The sequence below is a fragment of the Corvus kubaryi genome, unplaced genomic scaffold (assembly GCF_017639235.1).
Source record: "Corvus kubaryi isolate FWS band 111438036 unplaced genomic scaffold, C.kubaryi_AGA036_p1.0 37398, whole genome shotgun sequence".
Lineage (NCBI taxonomy): Eukaryota > Metazoa > Chordata > Aves > Passeriformes > Corvidae > Corvus > Corvus kubaryi.
In genome coordinates this window covers 8,660,841-8,681,861 of record NW_024581137.1, presented here as the reverse complement: position 1 = coordinate 8,681,861, position 21,021 = coordinate 8,660,841, and the positions used below count along the sequence as shown (strand labels likewise).

At 37.5% G+C, this 21,021-nt stretch overlaps 1 protein-coding gene across 1 annotated transcript in view; it reads right to left on the bottom strand.

Moving 5' to 3' along the window:
- CNTNAP2 (contactin associated protein 2) overlaps positions 1-21,021 on the bottom strand; it is a 1,035,266-nt gene that overhangs the window by 685,504 nt on the left and 328,741 nt on the right. Inside the window, exon 2 of the mRNA XM_042044203.1 lies at positions 20,899-21,009. Coding sequence (XP_041900137.1) covers positions 20,899-21,009 — 111 coding nt within the window. The remainder of the gene's footprint in view (positions 1-20,898; positions 21,010-21,021) is intronic.

The following is a 21,021-nucleotide window of genomic DNA, read 5'->3' as shown; positions in this document are numbered from 1 at the left end:
AATCAGACCTTGCTCAAGATATCACAGGAGCTCTGATATCACCAGGGCCACACGTGAATACAAGCTACTGGTACTGCTCAGTCTGTCCCAGTTAACGTGCTTAATTCTACTGGTTTTCCTTCAGCAAGCAGGAGCACAGAATTGTGAAATATTGAGAGATGACTTTTTAAATCTAATGTACAGCTGATTCAAGGGGTTTGTGGCATTTTCTGTTTTAGCAAAGCTAAAGGAAAATTTTTTTTCATTAATGCATCTATTGCAAGCAGTACCGAGATCCTTATCCTTTCTCTCCATTAAGAAAATATATTCCATTTTTAAAAATTACTCTGTACTATATCCATTTTAGTGATGAAAGCTCATATCACGGCTTTTATTTTGCTAATAGCAAAACATTTATTGATATCATATGCAGAGTTGCAACAACATGGGAGGAACAATTTTATTCTCTATTTTAATTTGCAAAATAATATGTTCATTTCAAGATAGGACTATACTACAGTAGAATTCAGCTTTTTAGGGCAGCAATTTGCCTAAGGTCTATGGTAAACTACTAATAAATAATGATGATTCCCGAACGAATTTATACTCCTTTGAGCCAAAACATAGCACTGTATACAAAAATCATTATAATCATGTGAGACTATATGAGGGGAAAAAGAAAAAAGCCAGCAGAAGTTATAACACTAATAAAAGTATCAGTGCTCTTACCAGTGGCATCAAATGTTAATTTACCCTCATGGGATTAACTAATCTGATACATTTTAGACACCAATCAGGGTAAGAAATTCTGCTAGGATTTTTATTCAATATAAATTAATGAGAACTCAAAGTTCATTCAGCAGAGCATTTCAAAAATTACACTATAATAAATTAAAAGCCCCAAATTCACACTCCAACCCTTCTTTTTAAAATTTTAACTCACAGAAGGGACAAGAATATGGAAATGTTAGCTTTAGAGTAGGAAGGTTCAACATATAGAGTCTGGGGAAGGATTCAAAGCAGGATTTAACTTCAGGTATCCTGAATCACCTTCACTTCTCCCCCTGCCTCCATTAGCCCTCTAACACTCTTAGGATGGCATGGCTCCTTAGGATGAAATTAATCTCTCTGCAGCTTCCACACTCTTCATTTAAGCTCTTGAGGCTACAGATTGAAATACTTGTTCTGAATGCATTTTTTTCAACATTGTCAGTCAGGATTCAACACTGCTGAGAAGAAAAAAGAATTTTGCATGTCTAGACTAACTCAATATATCCACTCCCCCAACCAAAGGAAAAAAAAAACCACACCACCTCAAACAGCTAGACTGCAGATTGGACCTAAGTAATTTCTGTTGGTACAGAGCAGCACTTGGCAGATGAGGAAACAGCCACAGCTACACAAGGAGTATTCAAGACAGAAATCATCTGACTTGGCAGAAGCAATGCCCAGGCAAGAAAATACCTAAGTGAGGATAAAAATAGCTTTAGTTTGTGTGTGTGTAAGCTGCTGTAACACATCATTTGCCTCACACAGACAACTGTGAAAATAAACAGTATTCTGAAACTTTATGAGAAATACTGTATGGCTAAAGCTAATAATTTCTCCTACTTCACCATAAATGTGCAACCCAGGGTTCTATCCTCATAGAGCTTGCTGCTCTGACCTTACAGGACTTATATCATTCTCTTCTTGAATAAAGCTCATGGTTTTTCCTGCATGCTGAAACAAGCAAATCTTACTAGCAGTCTTGAAGGAAATTTCTGTCTGCTGAGCCTAGACAAGGAAACAGTACTGCAGCTCAAGATAAATTGTCCAGGAACATCCATGCAACCGTATGACAGCTTTTCCATGCTCTCCTGATTCACTTCTATATTGAAGAAAGCCACTTATCACAGACAGTTGGTGTTACTCTGCTTTCAGCTACGGATGCAATTCCTACTGAAGACAGAGGGACTTTCCTTATGGCAGAAGCCCAGGAAATAAGTATGCAGCAAGAGCTTATAAAGCACTAAAGTAGCTAAATCACTACTTCTGTAAAAATTGAATCCTATGATTATTGTGCCATTAAAATGTTTTAAACAGGCAAAACCACATAGCTTAAGAAGGGAAAGTAAGATATGATAATTGTTTCTATTATGGTTAGAATATAGGTTTAAATACAGGTTTTTGGAAAGAATGAAAGGGAAAAAATATATGCTGTTAATTGTGGGTTTAAAAGCATCTTATCCCATAATTTAGCTTCTGATTTGGCAATGTTAATTAAGCATCAAAAAATCAGAGTCACTTAAAACATCTAGCTAATGCTTATGAAGCCATTGAAAGTTTTTTTCTTTTTTCTTTTTTATTACTACAATGAATTTCTTTTTCCTTATTAGTAGAAGCAAAGTATCATTTGGAGGAAGAAAGTTTTATTTGCCGTGGATTTTACAAAGCAAATTTGCCACAAATGTTAGTCCAGTAAAAACATTTATGTCCATAACTATATTAATTTTATATATCAAAATGTATAATATATCACGAATTATTCCTGACACACTCCAGAAAACTGAGCTGACTGCATCCCACTGTATTGCCCTTCCAGCAGGTGTCAGATATTAAAACTTCGCATGAAATTAAGGTATCCAATCTGGAGACGTTCTGAATTTGTTCAAAGAATATGGCACCCACTTTCTGATCCTAATTTTGTGGATTGTAATACATTCCTGCCACAATGTTACCTCTCACTGGCTTCCCTTGGATCCTGACATACAACATCTCAATGACAGGCACAGCTCTACTTTCCCAGGCTGCGTGCATCACTTCAAAAGTATTTCTTTGCTGGTTTTCTCCTCCTGATGCCTCTTGTTTTTGCAGCTTTTGTTTTCTAACCCCAGACACCACTTTCCCATTCAACTGGGGCTTGTAATTTTCCTGTGCTACTCTAAATTCAGTGGAGGACCAAAAAATTAGGGAGCTGGAGCACTCATCCTGTGAGGAGAGACTGAATGACCAGGCCTTGTTCAACCTTGAAAAGAGATGGGATGAGGTAATATTGTATGATCTGACCGTCTTGCACAGGCTAATGTATTTCACATTATTAAGATCATAAAATAAGGGCCTTACTCCCTCAAAGCTTTCCTACTCTCCTTAAATAAGAACATCCAGTCTACAGGGGCTCAAATCTTTCCTGAAATTCTGTTGCTAAATTTGCCAAGTCAGGTAATATTTCTGCTCTAGAAAACAACTCAATAATAAATCCTCCCAATTTTGCACACTTGCTTTTTTATTTTGCCTTTAAAAAAAAACCTGCTCTGTATTGTATGATCAGCACTAGCAACTATTTTCTGCATCAGGACAATAAATCAACTTTCCATATGACATTGACCTCTACTTATTCATTATATCACTTGATATTATATTTCTTAAGAATTCTTGCTATTGGGAAATCTTACTGCCATGGAAGTGGATTTCTTCAATTTTCATATTTTCCTACCTGATATCTCATGGTCAACGATCTCCACTTTTTTTCTGAATAAGTATTTTTGAGAAGTAGTACGGTTGCCTGACAAAACCCCCAAAAATACACAAAAAACCAACATGAGCCCCTGGAGACAAGAAACATACAGTGAATTTCTTGAATTAATTCTGGAAGAAAAAGTAGAAATGGGCACAAGAAGAACAGAAAATTAGATATTAACTTTCAAACTCTTGTCTTGTAAAGGAAGTTATGGATTAATGCCATGGATTTGAAGAAGAAAAATTTTAATATATTAAAAGCAAAGTTTATCACAAAACATTTACCAATAGTTTCACAAAGGAGTCAGTGAAATGGGACTAGAAAAAAAGTCATCTTCCCTCAACAGTCTTTTGCTTGCATCAGTGCAAAAATACTAGAGTCACAAAAATAAGAGCTGGTTCAGCTTGCCCTATAACAGATGCAATGCCATCATGCTATCTTTATCAATATTTTGCTACAAGGTCTAAAATTCTGAATATTGTGCTCACAGCTCATTGCAGTGAGTAGTGTCAGCATCTGCACAATGACCTTAGAAGAGACATGAGTGCATCTTGTGGAACCAGACAATGAGATCAGCAACGTGCAAGATCACGGGTTTACACACTCACTTAAAAATCTGAAAGACAAGATAACTGGGATTTAATTGTCTTCATTAAAGATCAGGAAAAGAAAAATCATACTTGATTCTTAATCAGCAAAACAATGTGGGGAAGTATTCTGGACACAACATTCATCAGGGCTTAAAGTTTCTACCCATCTTTATTTACAGACTCAAAATTCCCAGTTACATCTCTCCCAGCACAATGCATCTTTGGATCACAGCCAACATTTTAACATTCCTAGATCTTATCATAAAAGTCCTTGAATCCACAGTTGTTTAAATAGTTTTAGTTGACACTGATTTTCTCCTGCTTTGAACAATTTTGCCTGACAAATTCATGTTTAAGGCTAGCATTGCCAAGCACCATGGAAAATGATCTAAAACAGTAGCTTGTGTCATGTTAACATCCCTGGAGCTACACTCATCTGCTAAAGGATTACATGCAAGTCAGAACATATTGTGTTACACTCTATCATGCCAGATCTGCAGTGACAAGTTTCTTCAACACTAAAGCTGAGTTTCTGAAATGACAAGCCTCAGGAATCAAGCAACTGCAAAATCTCCATGTACATTCCAGAATTCCAAAATCACAGCAATTTTTATTGCACATTTTTCAATCAGGCTGATGATCACTGCACACTGCCACAAACCTAACAATGCCTCTGCCATCAGCTTTTTAATGTCTTAAAACCTTTTAAAAGTTTTCTTGGTGATCTCTCTCTTTATATGTGATGTCACTTTCCATTAGCTATGAATAACTGTTGATGGAATTTGAGGTCATGGAAATGGGTGTGATACAGAAGGTACCAGTATTGCAATAGGTTAAACATGTCCTTTTTGGTGAAGTTAAATTACCACACAACATAAAATGCAAACAAGCTCCTAAAATCTTCTCAACCTATGAAAGAATCCTTTCCATGGGAAGAATCCTTTCCTTTATGAGAAAGCTGAAGTCCTTGAGCTCCTTATCTAGAGAAGGGAATTTGTTTTTTGTATCTACAAACGGCAAGTATCTTTATACCCCCTCTCACATATCCAAACTTTATTGTGCTATTAAGGAGAATTTCTGGGCACTTACAGGGATTTTAATTGACTATGCCAAATCACCAACAGAGACAAAAAAAAATCATGAAAAAAATCCTTCTTTTTATAGAAGGATAATTGTTATAAAAGGTTAGCTTTATCATTTGGAGTTTACCTCTTTTATTTGGCATGAGCTCTTCTTTCAAAGGAATTCTTAGATAAATTGGTGAACTTCTTTATATAGCTTTATCTATCTATCTGGCAAAGGAGAGTTTGATGCTCAGATGCTCAACTCTGTATTGTAGAATTACATTATATACTTCCAAGCAAACATAGTTAAGAAGAACAATATAATCCCTCTGGGAATAAAAAGAAATCAAATGCAGACATGGTACATTAGCTTAATAAAATCCAGGAAAGACATTTACGAACTCTCTGGCCTGAGGGTCCTTTTAGGAACAAACACAAATGATCCTGTTTTTTACATAATCTTCCTTCACTAGCACTATCTGCAGTGCAACATATCCCTTCAATTTGAACCAGATAGGGCTATGACAACTACACTTTAAAGTGTGTCCTAATTTTTCAAGAGGAGTTTTCTGAATTAGTTCTGTAGCCGCTGCATATCAATGAAGTTTTGTTTGAACGGATCTGAATTCATGTTATTCCTACCTTATGTTTTCCATATAAACTATAAGGAAAAAAGACTGACACTCTCTCCATTAAATATTAAAAACACAAAGGGATTTCTAGACTTGCCTGGAAAATTAACAACATTTAGGGGCTCGGTTTTCCAATATACATTTACAAATCTATCTTTTCTCCTCTTTCCAATTTCATGGAATCTTCTATAGTTTAGCTCATTGCTATTCAATTTGCCAAAATACCTACAAGTTTTTACATCTTTAAAATCTTTAGTTTTCCTTTGTGGGGAGTAGGAAGGGGGAGCATATTTTAAATATAATTTGTCAGAAAGTTTCAAATACTCATTATTTAAAACTCTGTCAATACTTACTAATACTACTGCTATTGATCAATATCAAAACTAAATCTAGGCCTAATTTTTTAAAATTAAGTCTTTTATAGACCCCACATTCAATCTATTTAAAAATATTTTCTTTGGCTGGTGCTGCTGATAGTTTAAAATCATCCGTAAAAGCAGCCCCTATTATATTTTCAGTATTAACATTATATTTTAAATTATGCTATCAGCATCTTTTGGGACAGTATTATGGGCTTTGCTGATTTCTGTATCATAAGATGGAATTAGCATTTGTCTATTACAAAAGGAGAAAGCAGAATACTTAATAGTACCACCTCTGCTCGGCAAAGACGTTCTGCAAAAAACTAACAATGAGCTTCCAGTGTCACGAAAAAATAATGCCTATATTTAATTGAAAATTTTGGAAGTAAACCAGTCAATTTTTACTTGTTATAGATAATAAAGTACATAATTAAATTACTTTCTGTAATACATTCTAGCATCTTGACAGAAAGCTGAAATCTCACAGTGCCTTTTATTACTCTGATCAGTAGCATCCTGTTCCTTAGCTATCATATTTAGACCTCTTTAAAGTTCTTAGGGCAAATTTGCAAGATAAAAGCCATGATTACAGCCTTCAATTTACTTGCTTGTAATGTAATATATGGTAAGTTTCTGAAATAATTGTAAGCTTTATAGCTAAGCTTTCAGCTGTGTTTCATGAGGCATGTTAGACTATGGAGACAACCTATTTTTGCTGTTATGCACCAGCTAAAAACTGTGGTAACCTTCTTAACAAGGAATAGAAAAGCCTACCATTGACAAAGGCCTTAAAACGAGAAAGCTTCTCTTTTCAGGGAACAGAAGATGGAGAGAGAAGGGAATAGCTCTTTTCAGGTGACTAGAAATGATATGGCTTAATGATTCTGATAACCCAATGCTCTTGGCAAACCAAAGCCTTATTTTATGTAGTTTTCTTATCTCTGCTAACTTAGGAATTTGTTTGTACTTTTTAGTTCATAATCCCAACTCTTCTTTTTCAATAAACTCTGGACTTGTGCCAATAGGTTAAATCAATTTATTTTGAGGTGCCTCCTGTCTTTTTTCTTATTTGCTATCAACTTCCCCTGTTCTTTTAAAGTTCCTTGCCTTTGTAGATGAGTCTGAGAGGCTGAAAGTGTTGCAATCATCCATAAAATTGGATAAGGCTGTAGATTTCCCAGCAAACCCTGTCATTGTGACTCCAGCCTCATGGAGGGACTAACTGTAAAGGAACAAGATAAGAGCACAGGAATTGTCATATCACACCTAGTGAGCTGGTAAACTAGCAGCTCTTTCTCAAAGGGTGCCCATTACCACCTATCTAAAAGCAAGGTGATCCAGCCTCTGCTTCAACTGCAGGAAAAATATTCCCCTTGAATGGCTCAATACAGTTCCTTAATTAAAGTCTAGTGGAAACCTGAGAACTGAAATGTTTAAAAATACTTTTTGCCAACTGCTACCCAGTTTCTGGTGTCTTTGCTTTGATCCCCAGCTATAAGACTCCTTTCCACATGACTTCGGACATGGCTTACCAAACAGCCATTGCTGGTCAATATCTTGGTTGCTGCCTTAGCTGAATTCCACATTATTTGCTGTTTCAAGAGAAGGAAAAATCTAAAGCATCATTACCACTGTGCTTAACATCATATATTCAGTGCATAATATGCAGAATTTGATTTTGCCTAGAAACTAGAAGTTTATTAAAGCAACTTTTGGAGGTTGCTCACAATAATTAGGCTTGTAGTAAATAGCTCCTCTGGTTTTTCTCAAAACCTGTTATTTTTTAAACTTAGCATTCAACTTTTTCTTCTTGATAGCTGAGAATCATTTTAGCCTAATTTAGATACTAATAAAAGAAAGAACATACCCCCTGTTACAATCCGGTTTAAACCCAGAAAAGCAAAGCAAGCTAAGTCTCTGCATAAACTGGAAAGAACTTAGAAGGTTCAAAATATTCCCAGAAACGAGATTAAAACCAAACGAGGCTAGATGTTGATGCCAAAAAATTGATGTATTTTATTTAATAGTAAAAGAGGCAAAGAGAAGGGAAGAAAAAAAAAAAGAAATGGAAAAAAGTGTGCATGGGGGTTGGGGGAACAGGGAGAGGTGACAGGGGTTAGGTGGAAGCAAATCACCCATCCGAGGGTCCCAACAAGGTCTCGTTGCTCCCCTCCATCTGGTCTGCTGGTGGTGAGGGTCTCCTGTCGCCACCGTGGCCACGGCGCCACTCGCCACCACACCACACACCAGAGAGTGCAGAATCCCGTGGATTAATGTACGCTGTGGGCCAGGTGGGAATGGCCACGTGCCTCCTCTTGCAGGGGCTGGCTTGACACACTGTCCCTTGCAACACTGAGGCTCTGTTGCCTCATCTCTGGTGCAGGGTCTGGGGACCCCTTTGGGGGGCCCCTGTGATGGGCCATGTCACCCCTTCTGCTGTGGATGAGCTTCCCCCCCTGGGTGAGGGTCCCTCAGCTGGGCTCCTCTGCACAGGGGAGGATGGGCGGTCACTGCGCCTCTCACCAGAGGCGTTTCCAGCACGCACCCAAAGCCTCTCCTCCCTCCCCCCTTTGGTGCAGGGAGTCTGTGCCAGCCTGGCAGCTGATGGCCCTGGGGCTGTGGTCTCCACCTTGGAGGTGTTAAGCCTGTGCTTTGTGAATGTCCCCAGCCCTGAGCTGTTACTTTATCTTATCTTCATCAGCGAGCAGTGTCAGGCCTCAGTCAGGGCCTCATTCAGGGTTCGGTAGTCTTCTCTGCAGCTTTTGTAACACAGTTTTAAAAGTCCTTCAAGAAAATGTTTAAGTAATAAACTATAATATTTCAGTCTCTGACACCCTCCCCCTCCCTCCCCCCCAAAAAAAAAATCCCACCTGGAAACTGGCATGTATAAGAAACAATCACCTCTATGTATTCACAATGTGTTATGGGGCATGTTGCTGACCAGTTGCTAAAGTCAGCAAATCAAAAAGCCAGCACTGGCTTTTGTTGAAGATTTTATTCTCCACCACAGAAAAGAGACAACTTCTTGATACTGAAGAAAGCAAAGCAGTTCAAGTACCATCTCCCGCTGTACATATTAAATATTTTGGCTTCTTTATTGAAAGAAACATCTAGTTTCTATATGTGTTCTACATTTGGCAGAATGTCAGCTAAAGTCATCTCAGTACAGCACTATGCAATACTCAAGATTTCCATTTCACCAAAAGCACACTGCCCTGTTTCACTAAGCACTAATCCTGTTTACTTACCTTTTACAACATTAGTCAGTGTCACCTGACTATTCCCTCAAAACTGAGTCATCTTCATATCATCCAGTCTGTACTAGCAAAAACAAGGAAGACAGGGATACCTATAAGATAACTTACTCTTGATCTATAAATATTATCTAATTATAGACATGATCAAGTGCCTATTTTTAAATACCAGAGGACCCTTTGATCCTTACAAAAATCAAATAATTTCTGACAACTTTCTTAACCAAAGCAAAATTAGCTCACTGGGATTTGAGTTTCTAAAAGCCCAGCAGGAATGCTAAATTCGATGGTAGTCAATACTGAAAAGCAAAGACATCTAAAACACAACTTTTCAAAAAGCAGATTTCAAGCAAGCTAGCTTTTAATTCTTTTTTTCCATTGCTTATCACATTATACAGCCTCATGATTCACAGTAGAGACTATTTATCTAACATTGAGTGACTTGGAAAATTGGCCATTCAAATAAATTTTGTCATAAAGAATTCAAGTCTGTCCTAAAAGAAATAAAAATCTGTCCTAGAAGCAGTCAGAAAAGTATAGGGTTCTGAAAAAAAATTTGTTCATTGTTGATATTCATTTGTTTCTTAGCTGGCTGACAAACTCCCAAAGATGTTCAATATCGAACAATATTTTCCTACGTGAACTATATATCAGAGCCAAAAAAATGGATCATTTCAGAAGACCAAAACCAGTGCAGATAGGAGGAGGAAAGGGTAAATCGCTATTAACATTTTTTCTGAACGTTGTTTTGTCCTTAGCTGAACTCCAGCACAACAAATCTTCATGCAGAGAACAACACAGAAAGTATAACTTCTTTATTTTATCTATATCTATCTATATCATCTATCTGTGTCAGCATAACTAAACTGTTGCTTCTTAATTACACCAACAGTTTATCACCCTGCAGAGTTATAGTCACCTGACAAGCACAAAATCAGCTAGGTTGGAGAAGATCTTTGAGACCATCAAGTCCAACCTATGACCTAACACCACCTTGTCAACTAGATCATGGCACTGAGTGCCACATCCAGTCTTAAACACCACCAGGGTAGTGACTCCACCACCTCCTTGGGAAGCCCATCCCAATGTCCAATTATCCTTTTTGTGAACAAGTACTTCCTAATGTCCAGCCTAAAATTGTGCCCTGTTATCCTCTCGCTGGTTTCCTGGGAGAGGAGACTGATCTCCACCTGGCTACAACCTCCTTTCAGATAGTTGTAGAGAGTGATAAGGTCTCCCCTGAGCCTCCTCTTCTCCAGGCTCAGAAGGCCATTTGCCCCGAGGACAATGTCTCTTATTGTTGGAAACTGAGGCAAAGAAGGTATTAAGTACCTCAGTCTTTTCTTTATCCCTTTTAAATATTTTCCCCATGTCCAATAAAGAATTGAGGTTTTCCTTGCCTCTCCTTTTACTATCAATGTATTTATAAAAACATTTTTTATTTTCCTTTATAGAAGTGGTCAGGTTAAGTTCTAATTGAGCTTTCACTTCTCTAATTTTCATTCTGCATGACTTAAGAACATCCTTAAACATTTCCTGAGTTGCCTGCCCCTTTTTCTAAAGGGGAAAGGCCCTCTTTTTTTTCCCTGAATTTCTGCAAAACTCACTGCCCATCCAGGCCAGTCATCTTCCCCGTTGGTTCGTCTTCTGGCACATAGAGACAGTCTGCTCCTGTACCATCAAGATTTCTTTCTTGAAGTATGTCCATCCTTCCTGGACCCCTTTGTTTTCAAGGGCTGTTTCCCAAGGTACTCTCCAAATCAGTCTCTTGAATAAGCCAAAGTCTGCCCTTTGGAAGTCCAGTGTAGAAGTTTTTTGATGCCCCTTCCTGTTTCACCAAATATTGAGAAATTTATTATATCACGGTCACTGTACCCCAGATGGCCTCTGACCACCACATCTCCCACCATCCCTTCTTTGTTTGTAAACAAGAGGTCTAGTGGAGCTGTCTCAAGTCTCAGCTACAGTCATAACCTAATAAAGAAAAATTATTCTCTCTCACTCAAAGCAAATATTTTCTCCTGCTCAAAAAGCCCTGAGGGAGATCTATACAACACATCTGAACTGCCATTCATCCCTTCCCTTTCCACCTTTACTTCACTGTGCAAGGCCTCTGTAAAGCCATGATCTTTCTCCGTACAAGTTGACATACTTATTTTCTTCAAATGAAGGTCATTTTTATCAATGTTAAAGTGAGTCCTACACACAAAAAGAGTTTAAAATTAGTTTCATCTAAGTGAGAGGAAACAAAGAGAAACCAACAGCACATCTATGACATGAGACTGGATGCTAAGTCAGACTCTTCCAGATCCAGAGATATTTTTTGTGACTTATGTAGTAACTTACATACAGAAAAATAAGTATTAATGTTCTGTCTCTTACTGTGTAGCTCAGATTTTCCTGTGAATAATCTTATTGTGAAAGCTGAAACATGAATAATAGCTGCACTCTCCCATCCTGCAATGAATAGCTTCATTTTATCACATTATTTCTCTTCTCTCTTTCAGCATATAACTGTAGTGGGAGATTTTAATGGTAGCCAAATAACTCCCATTTCTACCAGCATTTATGCTTGTTTATGACTTATTTGGGAAAGGCAATGCTTTGGCTCAAATGCTCAAAGCAACAATCTATCAGTTGCACTACACCCATCTGTGTAAGGAAAACCTGTGCTTTGTGTGCAGGAGAGGGTGAAACACTCATAGCATCTGGCAAGAGGCACTGACCTTGGGAAAAGCTGACAGTGCATCTTCTGTGCACTCACTACGCATCTCTGCCTTAATTCCAGAGCTCTGTACTTACACAGCCCTGTATATAAGTCTGAAGTGTCTGTAGATAAAACCAAGTCTAGGATATCTAAACTCTCAGTCTCCGCTGCTCCTAAGTATACCAGACCTGTCAAAAGAGGTTGGCCAAGTTTTCCTGTATTGAGTTTTTGGATTTTTTTTTAATCCTGCATGTTCCCACTGTTCCATGGAAACAAAGTAGTCCCAGTGTCTGAGGAATATGAAGTTTTCCAACATGCTTGTTCAGTGTGTCTACTCTGGTGCAGACAAGTTCCTTTAGAGGCATTGGTTTCAAGACGCACCTAGCTGAACTCTAACATGTATTACCGTGCATTTTTCAGACAAATCTTGCCATTTTTATTAAGTCTACAATTTAATTATAGTGTCCCAGTTTTTTAAATAGAATCATAGAATAGTTTGGGTTGGAAGGGTTTAAAGACCATAGAGTTCCCTAGCTTCCTGTCATGTGCAGGGCCACCTTTCACTGCTCAGTGCTCCGTCCAGCCTGGCCTTACACACTTCCAGGGAGGGGGCATTTTCTACTTCTCTGGGCAACCAGTTCCACTCCCTCACCACCTTCACTGTAAAGAATTTTTCCTTAATATGTAATATAAACATACTTTCAGTTTAGAGACATTTCCCATTTGTTCTGTCATTACATGCTTTTGTAAAAATACCTTTCTTGTAGGCTCCCTTCACGTACTGGAAGGTTGCTATAAGGTCTCCCCAAAACCTCTTTTCCAGGTTTAATTTCCAGCTAGGCTTAAACCATGGCAGTATTCTGAGCAGAGCCGGTGAGCTAATCAGGTCTGCATTTTCAAGATGAAGCCAGTAAGAACACCGAAAGAGATTTCTTAACTATTTACAGGTTAATGTCCCAAAGCTGTTCGAGAAACTGTCAAATCAAACTCTGGTGTCTCAAAGTAGTTGAAAGCACAGAACTTGGCTACTCTGGGGATAAACAGCCAGAGCTGCACTGGTACCCTAAGGATATGGGAAAAGTATATCTGTGATATACGGATCCAGTGTGGCTCTCTGTGAGGCTGCCTCCTCTCTGCCACCAGCACAACCACCTTCCCGCCAAATCCAGCTGCCTGTTACCAGGAACAATTAATGAACTAAGCTGAGTTTTGTCTGAAAAAAGCCAGCTGCTCTGTAAAGCCTGGGTGATCTGCTGTGCCCATCCCTGTTGCCCGAGAAAGCTGCCCCTTTGCCTTAGGTCCCTGGCTGGGCTTGGAACTGCTGCCTCTGCAAATGATTGTGAGAAAAAAATTACTAAATATCTTTTTTTTTCCTCCTCTCCATCTCCGTGTACAAAATAAGCCAATTAGGTATTCTGAACACTTTAATTAACAAATTAGTTATGAACTGGAAAAAATGGTCATGCTTTCTGTATTCATCAGGCTACGGTAAATTAACATAAGCTAATGATGCTTTTTTTAATGCAATTACTCGAGCTTCACTCTCTACAGACTTTATTTCTTGGATTGTGTTTTGAATGAAAAGGGTAATGTCTTTCCTTTCTAAAGTTACTTTTTCAATGCATGAGTATGTCTTGGCACTTTTCTTTCTTTTTTTGATGCTTCTTTTTCCCACACCTCCACAAAATTCACTATCCTCTTGTAATGAATGTTTGAATGTTTTTTCAGAGGAATGAGCTAGTGCAAACATTTTCATTTGTCTTTTTAAGAACTCCTTCTACAAATAATAAATATTTATGAAAAAATATTTCATTAGGGCCAGATCATTAAAGCACAGAAAACAACTTCTAAGGTCAACCAAGTGATGTTCACAGTTGCCTTCTAAAGGGAGATACAAATGTTTATGGAGCTGAAGTGGGTTGTGGGTTACATTACAAATCAAAGTGGGGTGCTTAACTACTTATTTTGAAGGTGAAGAATATGAAAACCTGATTATATGGTAGGATGTGAGGCAGATAAAGACAGAGAAAACTTTTTGATGCAAACAAAGAGCTGAACCCAAATTCTTAATGGATTTTAAAAGAAAAACAAAAACAAGAAACAAAACCAAAATAAACCCTGAGATTGAAGTTAGCGTGAGACAAAAATTTTATTTTGAGTAATACCACAAGGACACGTTACTAATAAAATGAAAGTGTTTTAATTTACTATCACAGGTAAAGGACCTCCTAAAAGAGCCATTTCTTCATATTAATAAAAAAATTTTTAAAACCCAAATAAAAACAAACCCAAAAAATCCTCAAACAACACAGAGTACTCTCCTAAACAAAACATCAGTTGCTTGTACTCTCTCTAAAGCATTCCAGCAATACTGTTTACACTGTCTGCAACACGAATAATACTATGTCACACACAAACACATTTCTGGGGTATATAAATAAATGAATCAGTAGAGGCCATTTCTTTTTCCACCATAAGTAATTGTCTATATTTTTAAATGGATAAGTAATTATTTAATAAATAAGGACTCTAAATTTGTCCTGACTTCTGACAACCTAGTTTGATCTACACTGTTCATGAGATGGTTTTAGCAAACCTACTGTAGTGGGCTGTAGGACGTGTAGTTATCTAAAGCACATATTTACAGAATGAGAACTGCTGTTTATTTACTTTTTAAAATGCAACCATGTTTTAGTGATTTACTCTCTCTTACAGACATACAAAAGCTAAGTGGATGGTACTATTCTCTCAGGATTGTAACTCTTTTATGCTACTCTGTTCATTACTTTCAGGATCCTTCCTACTTATTAAAGACAACATACCATAACCTGGATAGTGAGCTTTGAAACCACTGGCAACTCCATAACTTTTTCCTAAGAGGGCTTTAATCAAAATATAATGAGTTATGTTGTGTACAGGTATTCTTAGTGAGCTCAAAGGTGTCCTTGTCAACCCAAGGAGACTGTAGTATTTAAGGTGATGATCTGTAGTGTGCTAACTACTGCATGCTAGCTCCATACTGTCCATTTGGAACAATGTTAGTTCAGAGGGAGCACCTCCTTACTTTGAGGTTCATACCCAAACTAAATTCCTGGCAAGCCCTGTGAAGGTACAAGCCCAGACTGCTCACACAATCCAGGTTGATTCTAACTGCCCCTTCCACATTCACTTTGCCAGAAGGAAAATGACATAAAATCCTTCTCATAGTAATAAACAATTGGAGATGTAGTGACATTCATTGTGGTATTGGAGATTTTAAAAGTGAAGGTAAAAAGAGCCTAGGCTATTTGTCCTTAGAATTCTTCAAAGGCAAGGATCTAGCAAGCATTTTTATATTTTCTTTTAGTAGAACCATTGCCATAGATCTGATTGACTAACTGGAAATGATCTGGGGAATAAAAGAATCATATCCCATTATAGATAAATTTTTGCATCTTCTGCACAGAAGGCAGAATTTAAAACTCCACTGAGAAAAAAAAAAAAGGTCACAAGTACACCTATGCCAACACTTAAAATTTTTGATGCTTGTTTTATAGTCACATTAATAATTGTGATAACAGGCCAAGGTCAGCACACTGATTAAAAGGTAACCTGAAAGCCTAGATACGAGTTACACAGTGGTGCTAGAAGGACTGTTTTTTGAACATCAACTGCTCTACAGAAACTTCCTTTCATATTATGTTATCAATTTCATTGGTAGCATCAGATTCCCTGCTAATACTGGACTTAAAACAGGACCCCTGGATACCAGATTTCCTCTTTTTTATTCCACTGTGCAAAAGATAATTTCCACATATCCAAAAATTCATTATGACCTTCATACTTTCACTGTCTGCTGGGATTACTTCTGAAGTTCTGAGACTACTCAGTTTCAAGCAGCTTCCAATTATATTATATAACATTACATTATGTTGAAATAATGTAGAATTTTTTCCCTAAATTAAAATGGTATGAGGTGCATGATGGGCAGCATTAATTCTTGTACTAGTGAGAAGTGTAAGGTCCAATAGCTTGGGAACCATTAAAAGGAAGATTGATAACGCGTTATATCAAAAGTGTGCTAAGAATCCTTCTCAGGGTGTGATGCAGTCCATTGATCCCACTGATGGCAGGTCATAAGATGTTAGACCTTATCACCTTGGCATCACATATGAAAAAGCTACTGAGGATAGATTTTAAAAAGCTGTAGAATGAACTTATTGAAAGCTCTCCTTTTCTCTGATGCTGCTTGTAAGCAGTGGCAGCAATACAGACTTTTGCAGGAGAATAGGTATGACAAAAATGGAAGGAACTGTAATCTTTTTAGCTAATCTACTAACTAGATTCCAGTTAAAGTTTGATCTGTCAATGACTTAATGGCATATATTTATGTGCCAATGGGGTTGACTTCAGTATCAGTCATTTTGGAAAGCAAAATTAATTTTTTTCAAAGATAATGCATTCCCATATCCTCCAAATAGTACATTAAATCATTTCATATACTTGGAAATGTTTGGTTTACACAGGAGCAGAATCTGACCTGATAATTGGCAGAAAACTCAAAATTATTTTTCTTAAGTAGTCCATCCAAAGCAAAAAATTTTAGGATTTTATAGCATTGAAAGATTTCACAATGTTTGCATATACATAAATAAAAATGGTAGTGACAGACACAAAGAAGAAAAGCCATGAGCATTTCTCCTCTTCTCTGGTGCTTTTTTCCCCTCATACAAGTTACAGAGATTTAAAAAAGAATCTGCACCTTCGTAATACTAGCACAAAACATCACAAAACCAACTTTAAATTTAAAATGAAAAATATGCTAAACACTACAATACAGTAGAGCACAAAGACTTAGTTGTTTAAAATGAACTATTGTCTTACTACCAAAAGGATAATTTATAGAAACTGGCTACATACGGCTTTGTCTGAACACTTGCTAATTCAGTACTGTTTAAATTTTTAAGTCCAAGTCTTAGTTTATGAGCCTTTAACATAATTCAGGAGCCACCACACTACTTCTGCCAAACCTACATTCACTATGAAATTCATTGCATCCTTCTGTCTCTATAGAAGTTTTATCACAGCTGAATTTCAAGGTATCTTCATGCCTTTTCTTTGCAGGCCTGATGGGGATAGCAGCACTTGCTTTGTCCAGCATCAACTAGTTATATCTGTCGATAAGTAGTAGAGTATCTAGTAGTAGTATAGTTGCTTGCAAAGCAAAGGAGCAAATTTGTCTACATTTTCTGGGGCCTTCTTGTTCCCTACTTCTTTCCATGATAATAAAATGAAAGTATTTAGGTTGCTTTGCCCAGCTACTATGACTGAAAGTGCCCAGGAAGGCAGAAGAAGGAGGGGACCCCATGAGACAGTCTTTGGGGATCCATGAATGAGAGAGCTGGTTTAAAATGCAGATTTGCATTGTCCTCCCAGGCTTTTGGCTCTCTGTGATAATGGAAACACAGATTTGCAGTTGTAATGATTACATAAATCAGAGACTCTTACTCACCGACATGGAAATTGTGGTATCAAATTTTATATGTATTGGTATGAATTTGCAAGGCACAGACAGACCTGTAGGTAACAATGAATATTTGTTTCTACAATCAGCAATTTTTCCTATAATGAAAAATAAACTTTTCCACCCCCCCCCCAAAAAAAAAAGACAGTATACTAATCTTTGCTTATCCTAACAAGAAATAAGGTTCAGAACAGGAACAAGGGGAAATGCAGAAGAACCACCAAGTAAATTGATTTGGAGTGGTTAACATTTCTAATCAAACTTCTGTCCATCAAATCTGCATTTCTTTTGAAATAAGTATACATCCTAACCCATAAGTCGTTGAAAGCTTACAGGGGTCTGAGTAGACGGATGTGGAAAATGCAAAATATTTTCACAAACTGACACAGAAACCCACCCATGTATACACCCTGGAGGTTTCCAGATCAATATCATTCCACAAAGTTTTCATTCTATTTGCCTAAATCACTAGTTATAGGATTTGTAAATGAAATGTTATCAAATATTAGAAGTAAATTCATGGATGTTTCTGCTTTTGAAGTCTCCTAAAAACTGCTGAAAATATTAATTTTTTTTTGTGTGCTTCCTTCCAGTTGCAACATTTAGAGCAGGAAAGTGAACCAGAGGAACTATAGTGAAGACTCCAACCTTCTTAATAACATGATGTGGCTGTTCAGTGAATCAGTGTCTTAATCAATGGAATAAAGTATACTATCTATTCAGATAAAGTGTTTTGCCAGTCTACAGTGAAGTGCCATGAAAACAGGAAGGAAAAATAATTGGGTTGGAGAGTAGAACTTTCAAAAGTGTATTTCTTTAATTTAAAGGGTCTGGGACTAGAGGAGGGGGAGTTCTTTCCATTTAATGACTTGAGCACAGTGTGGTTTAAATAGCACATTTGATTTGAGAATCTATTAGCTGATAATGACTCCTTGGAGATAAAAAAATTGGATTCACTTATTACTGGTTTGATTAGCAATATCTGTAATTCCATGAAGTTGTAAAATAGCTCAGCATTAAAACTGAGCTATTTTCCATCACTTGCAGAAGCAGAAGCATAAACACAGACAGACAAGTTCCTGTGTTAAACACATTCCTGAATTCTGCAGTACTTTTACTGCCACTAGGATTAGGAAAATTATATTTGTTCATGTACATAGAGATGCTTCAGTTTTGAAAAGTATTTCTGCTGTGCTTTAAAGGTGTTAAGAGATGGATGACAACAACCTAACAAAGTTGGTATTTAAACAAAGAGATGAAACTAAATTTCAAATGAGGAAATAAAGCCAGTGTTTGATTAATGACAACACTGATCCATAAAGGTAAAGAAACGTCATTAAAAGAAACTGCATTGTAGTGATTATAAGGGCAAAAGGGAAGGGTAAATCTAATTAACAGAAAAAATTAAATTCCAAATGTCAATCTGCCTTTCACTTAGAACAGAATAAGTAGTCTAGTAAACTAAAAGGAGAAATACTCATCTAAAACAAAGGAAGATCCTCCCAGCCAAGCTGATGCTAAGTTGTATTTTATTAAAGTGGTTCTAGTGGCTTTTTTTTAAACTTAGAACATGGAATAGAATGGAAACGGACATAACTATATTCATACAACAGAATTTAACTTAAATGATGAGCCTTGTTTTAGAATTGAAGCAACACTCCTTTCATCTGGTCAATGAACATTTAAAGACACAACTGAAGTGACCTGACAGCCTATCAAAACACTCGTTCAAACACACTGCAACAGAAAGTATGAGAACTGCAAAAGGCATGTAACAAAATACATGGAGCAAAGAAATAAAAGCCTGCAACCAGCATAGAACAGCATCTACTCTCATTGAGAAGTAACAAACCATATTATCTACTAGTCTGCAGGTCTAAACGCAAAGAAATTGCCAATATTCCTGTCTGGCCACAGGCTCTGCATCAGATCTGCAGGCCAGTAGCACTAGAGCTCATCAGTCATATTTTCTCTAAGCTAGTCTTTGGCTTCTGTTCAGCTTGCATAGTTGCAATAGCAATTCTTTAACAACCAGTAACATAACCTAATTTGTTTTACATTTAACTTAGCTGTGTGATTGCATGAGCTACTGACTACCAGTGTAAAAATTCTGATATATTTCAGTACCTAACATAGCTATTCTGCAGGGAATAAACTGTTACTGTATAAAATTGTAGGGTAGAGGACTATAATCATAGGATGATAGCAGAGGTATTGAAAGTACCAGCACAGGTTGGCATCAGAGGAAGCAGGTCTATAAGTAACTCACTAGGGCAATTACTAGTCATTAAAAGAAAGTAACTCCAGGGCCTGGCTAAAGTTGATTTTAGAGAACAAAGGAAAAAAAAAAAGAAGAAAATAAAGAGATCAAAGAACAAGAATTCTACACCTGTAAACCACAAATATATAGGAAAGTGGCAGAACAATAAACCAAGATCCATGTCAGGGCTCTGAGAGAGAGAGTACCAACAGGCCATAATTGCATTACCCAGTGGAGAACCCACTCACCCTCCCCGTGAGTCTGGGGGTCCCATTTCAGCCTCCAGATACTACCTGAGCCACATCATAGGAGTATCCATGCCTGGACCCACCCCATACTCTTCCCCACTTACAGATTATGTTTCCTGGCTTGACATCAGACCCAGCTCATCCCTTCCTACGTGATGATCTCCAGACAACTGGCAGAGCTGGCAGTGCTACCAGCACTAGTCGCCCTGTTTGTGGACAGGGGACGGTGCCTCAATATCATTATACCAGGTAGGCCATCAAAGTTATGCACCTGTTCTTCCAACCACTAAGTCTGAGGCAGCTTTGTTACTTCTGAACAAAGAAGTATTACAGATACTCATTGTATTACAGATATATATGCAAAAGCCAAAGTCCCTGTGGTGATAGAAAAAAAACCTGAATGACAGCAGTCATTGCTGAGGTGGGAACAAGTTACATCAAAAAAGCACATCAAAGCTGTTTAGTTTTGCTCCAACTATGACCTTGCAAATGCTCATTTACCCAACGAAGACAGGTATGCCCTTTTATGTGAAGCACATTATGCAGCTGTACTGTATGACTCCATCGACATCAGGCATGTGGCCCTCGCTGCTACATGCTAGAGGTTACATGTAGTGCCCTTCTCCCTGCAGTGCAATTACTGTCCCATACAATGAAAGAGAAATTCACTCAGTTAATAAAAACTGTCTGTTCAAACAAGCATAAGCAATAGCATTCCACATAAAACACATTTTCACATTAAAAATACCATCCATCATTTTTTGAAATATCTGAATGCTAAGGTTGAGAATGTCCCTTACCTCCTCGCTTGTTTAACTTGGCATACCCTGGCACGTAGCTGCTTGTCATGAATGATGAACTGCTGAAGGAGGAATGGGGTAACGCTGAGACCAGAGGTTCATCACACTTTTCTGAAACACAAG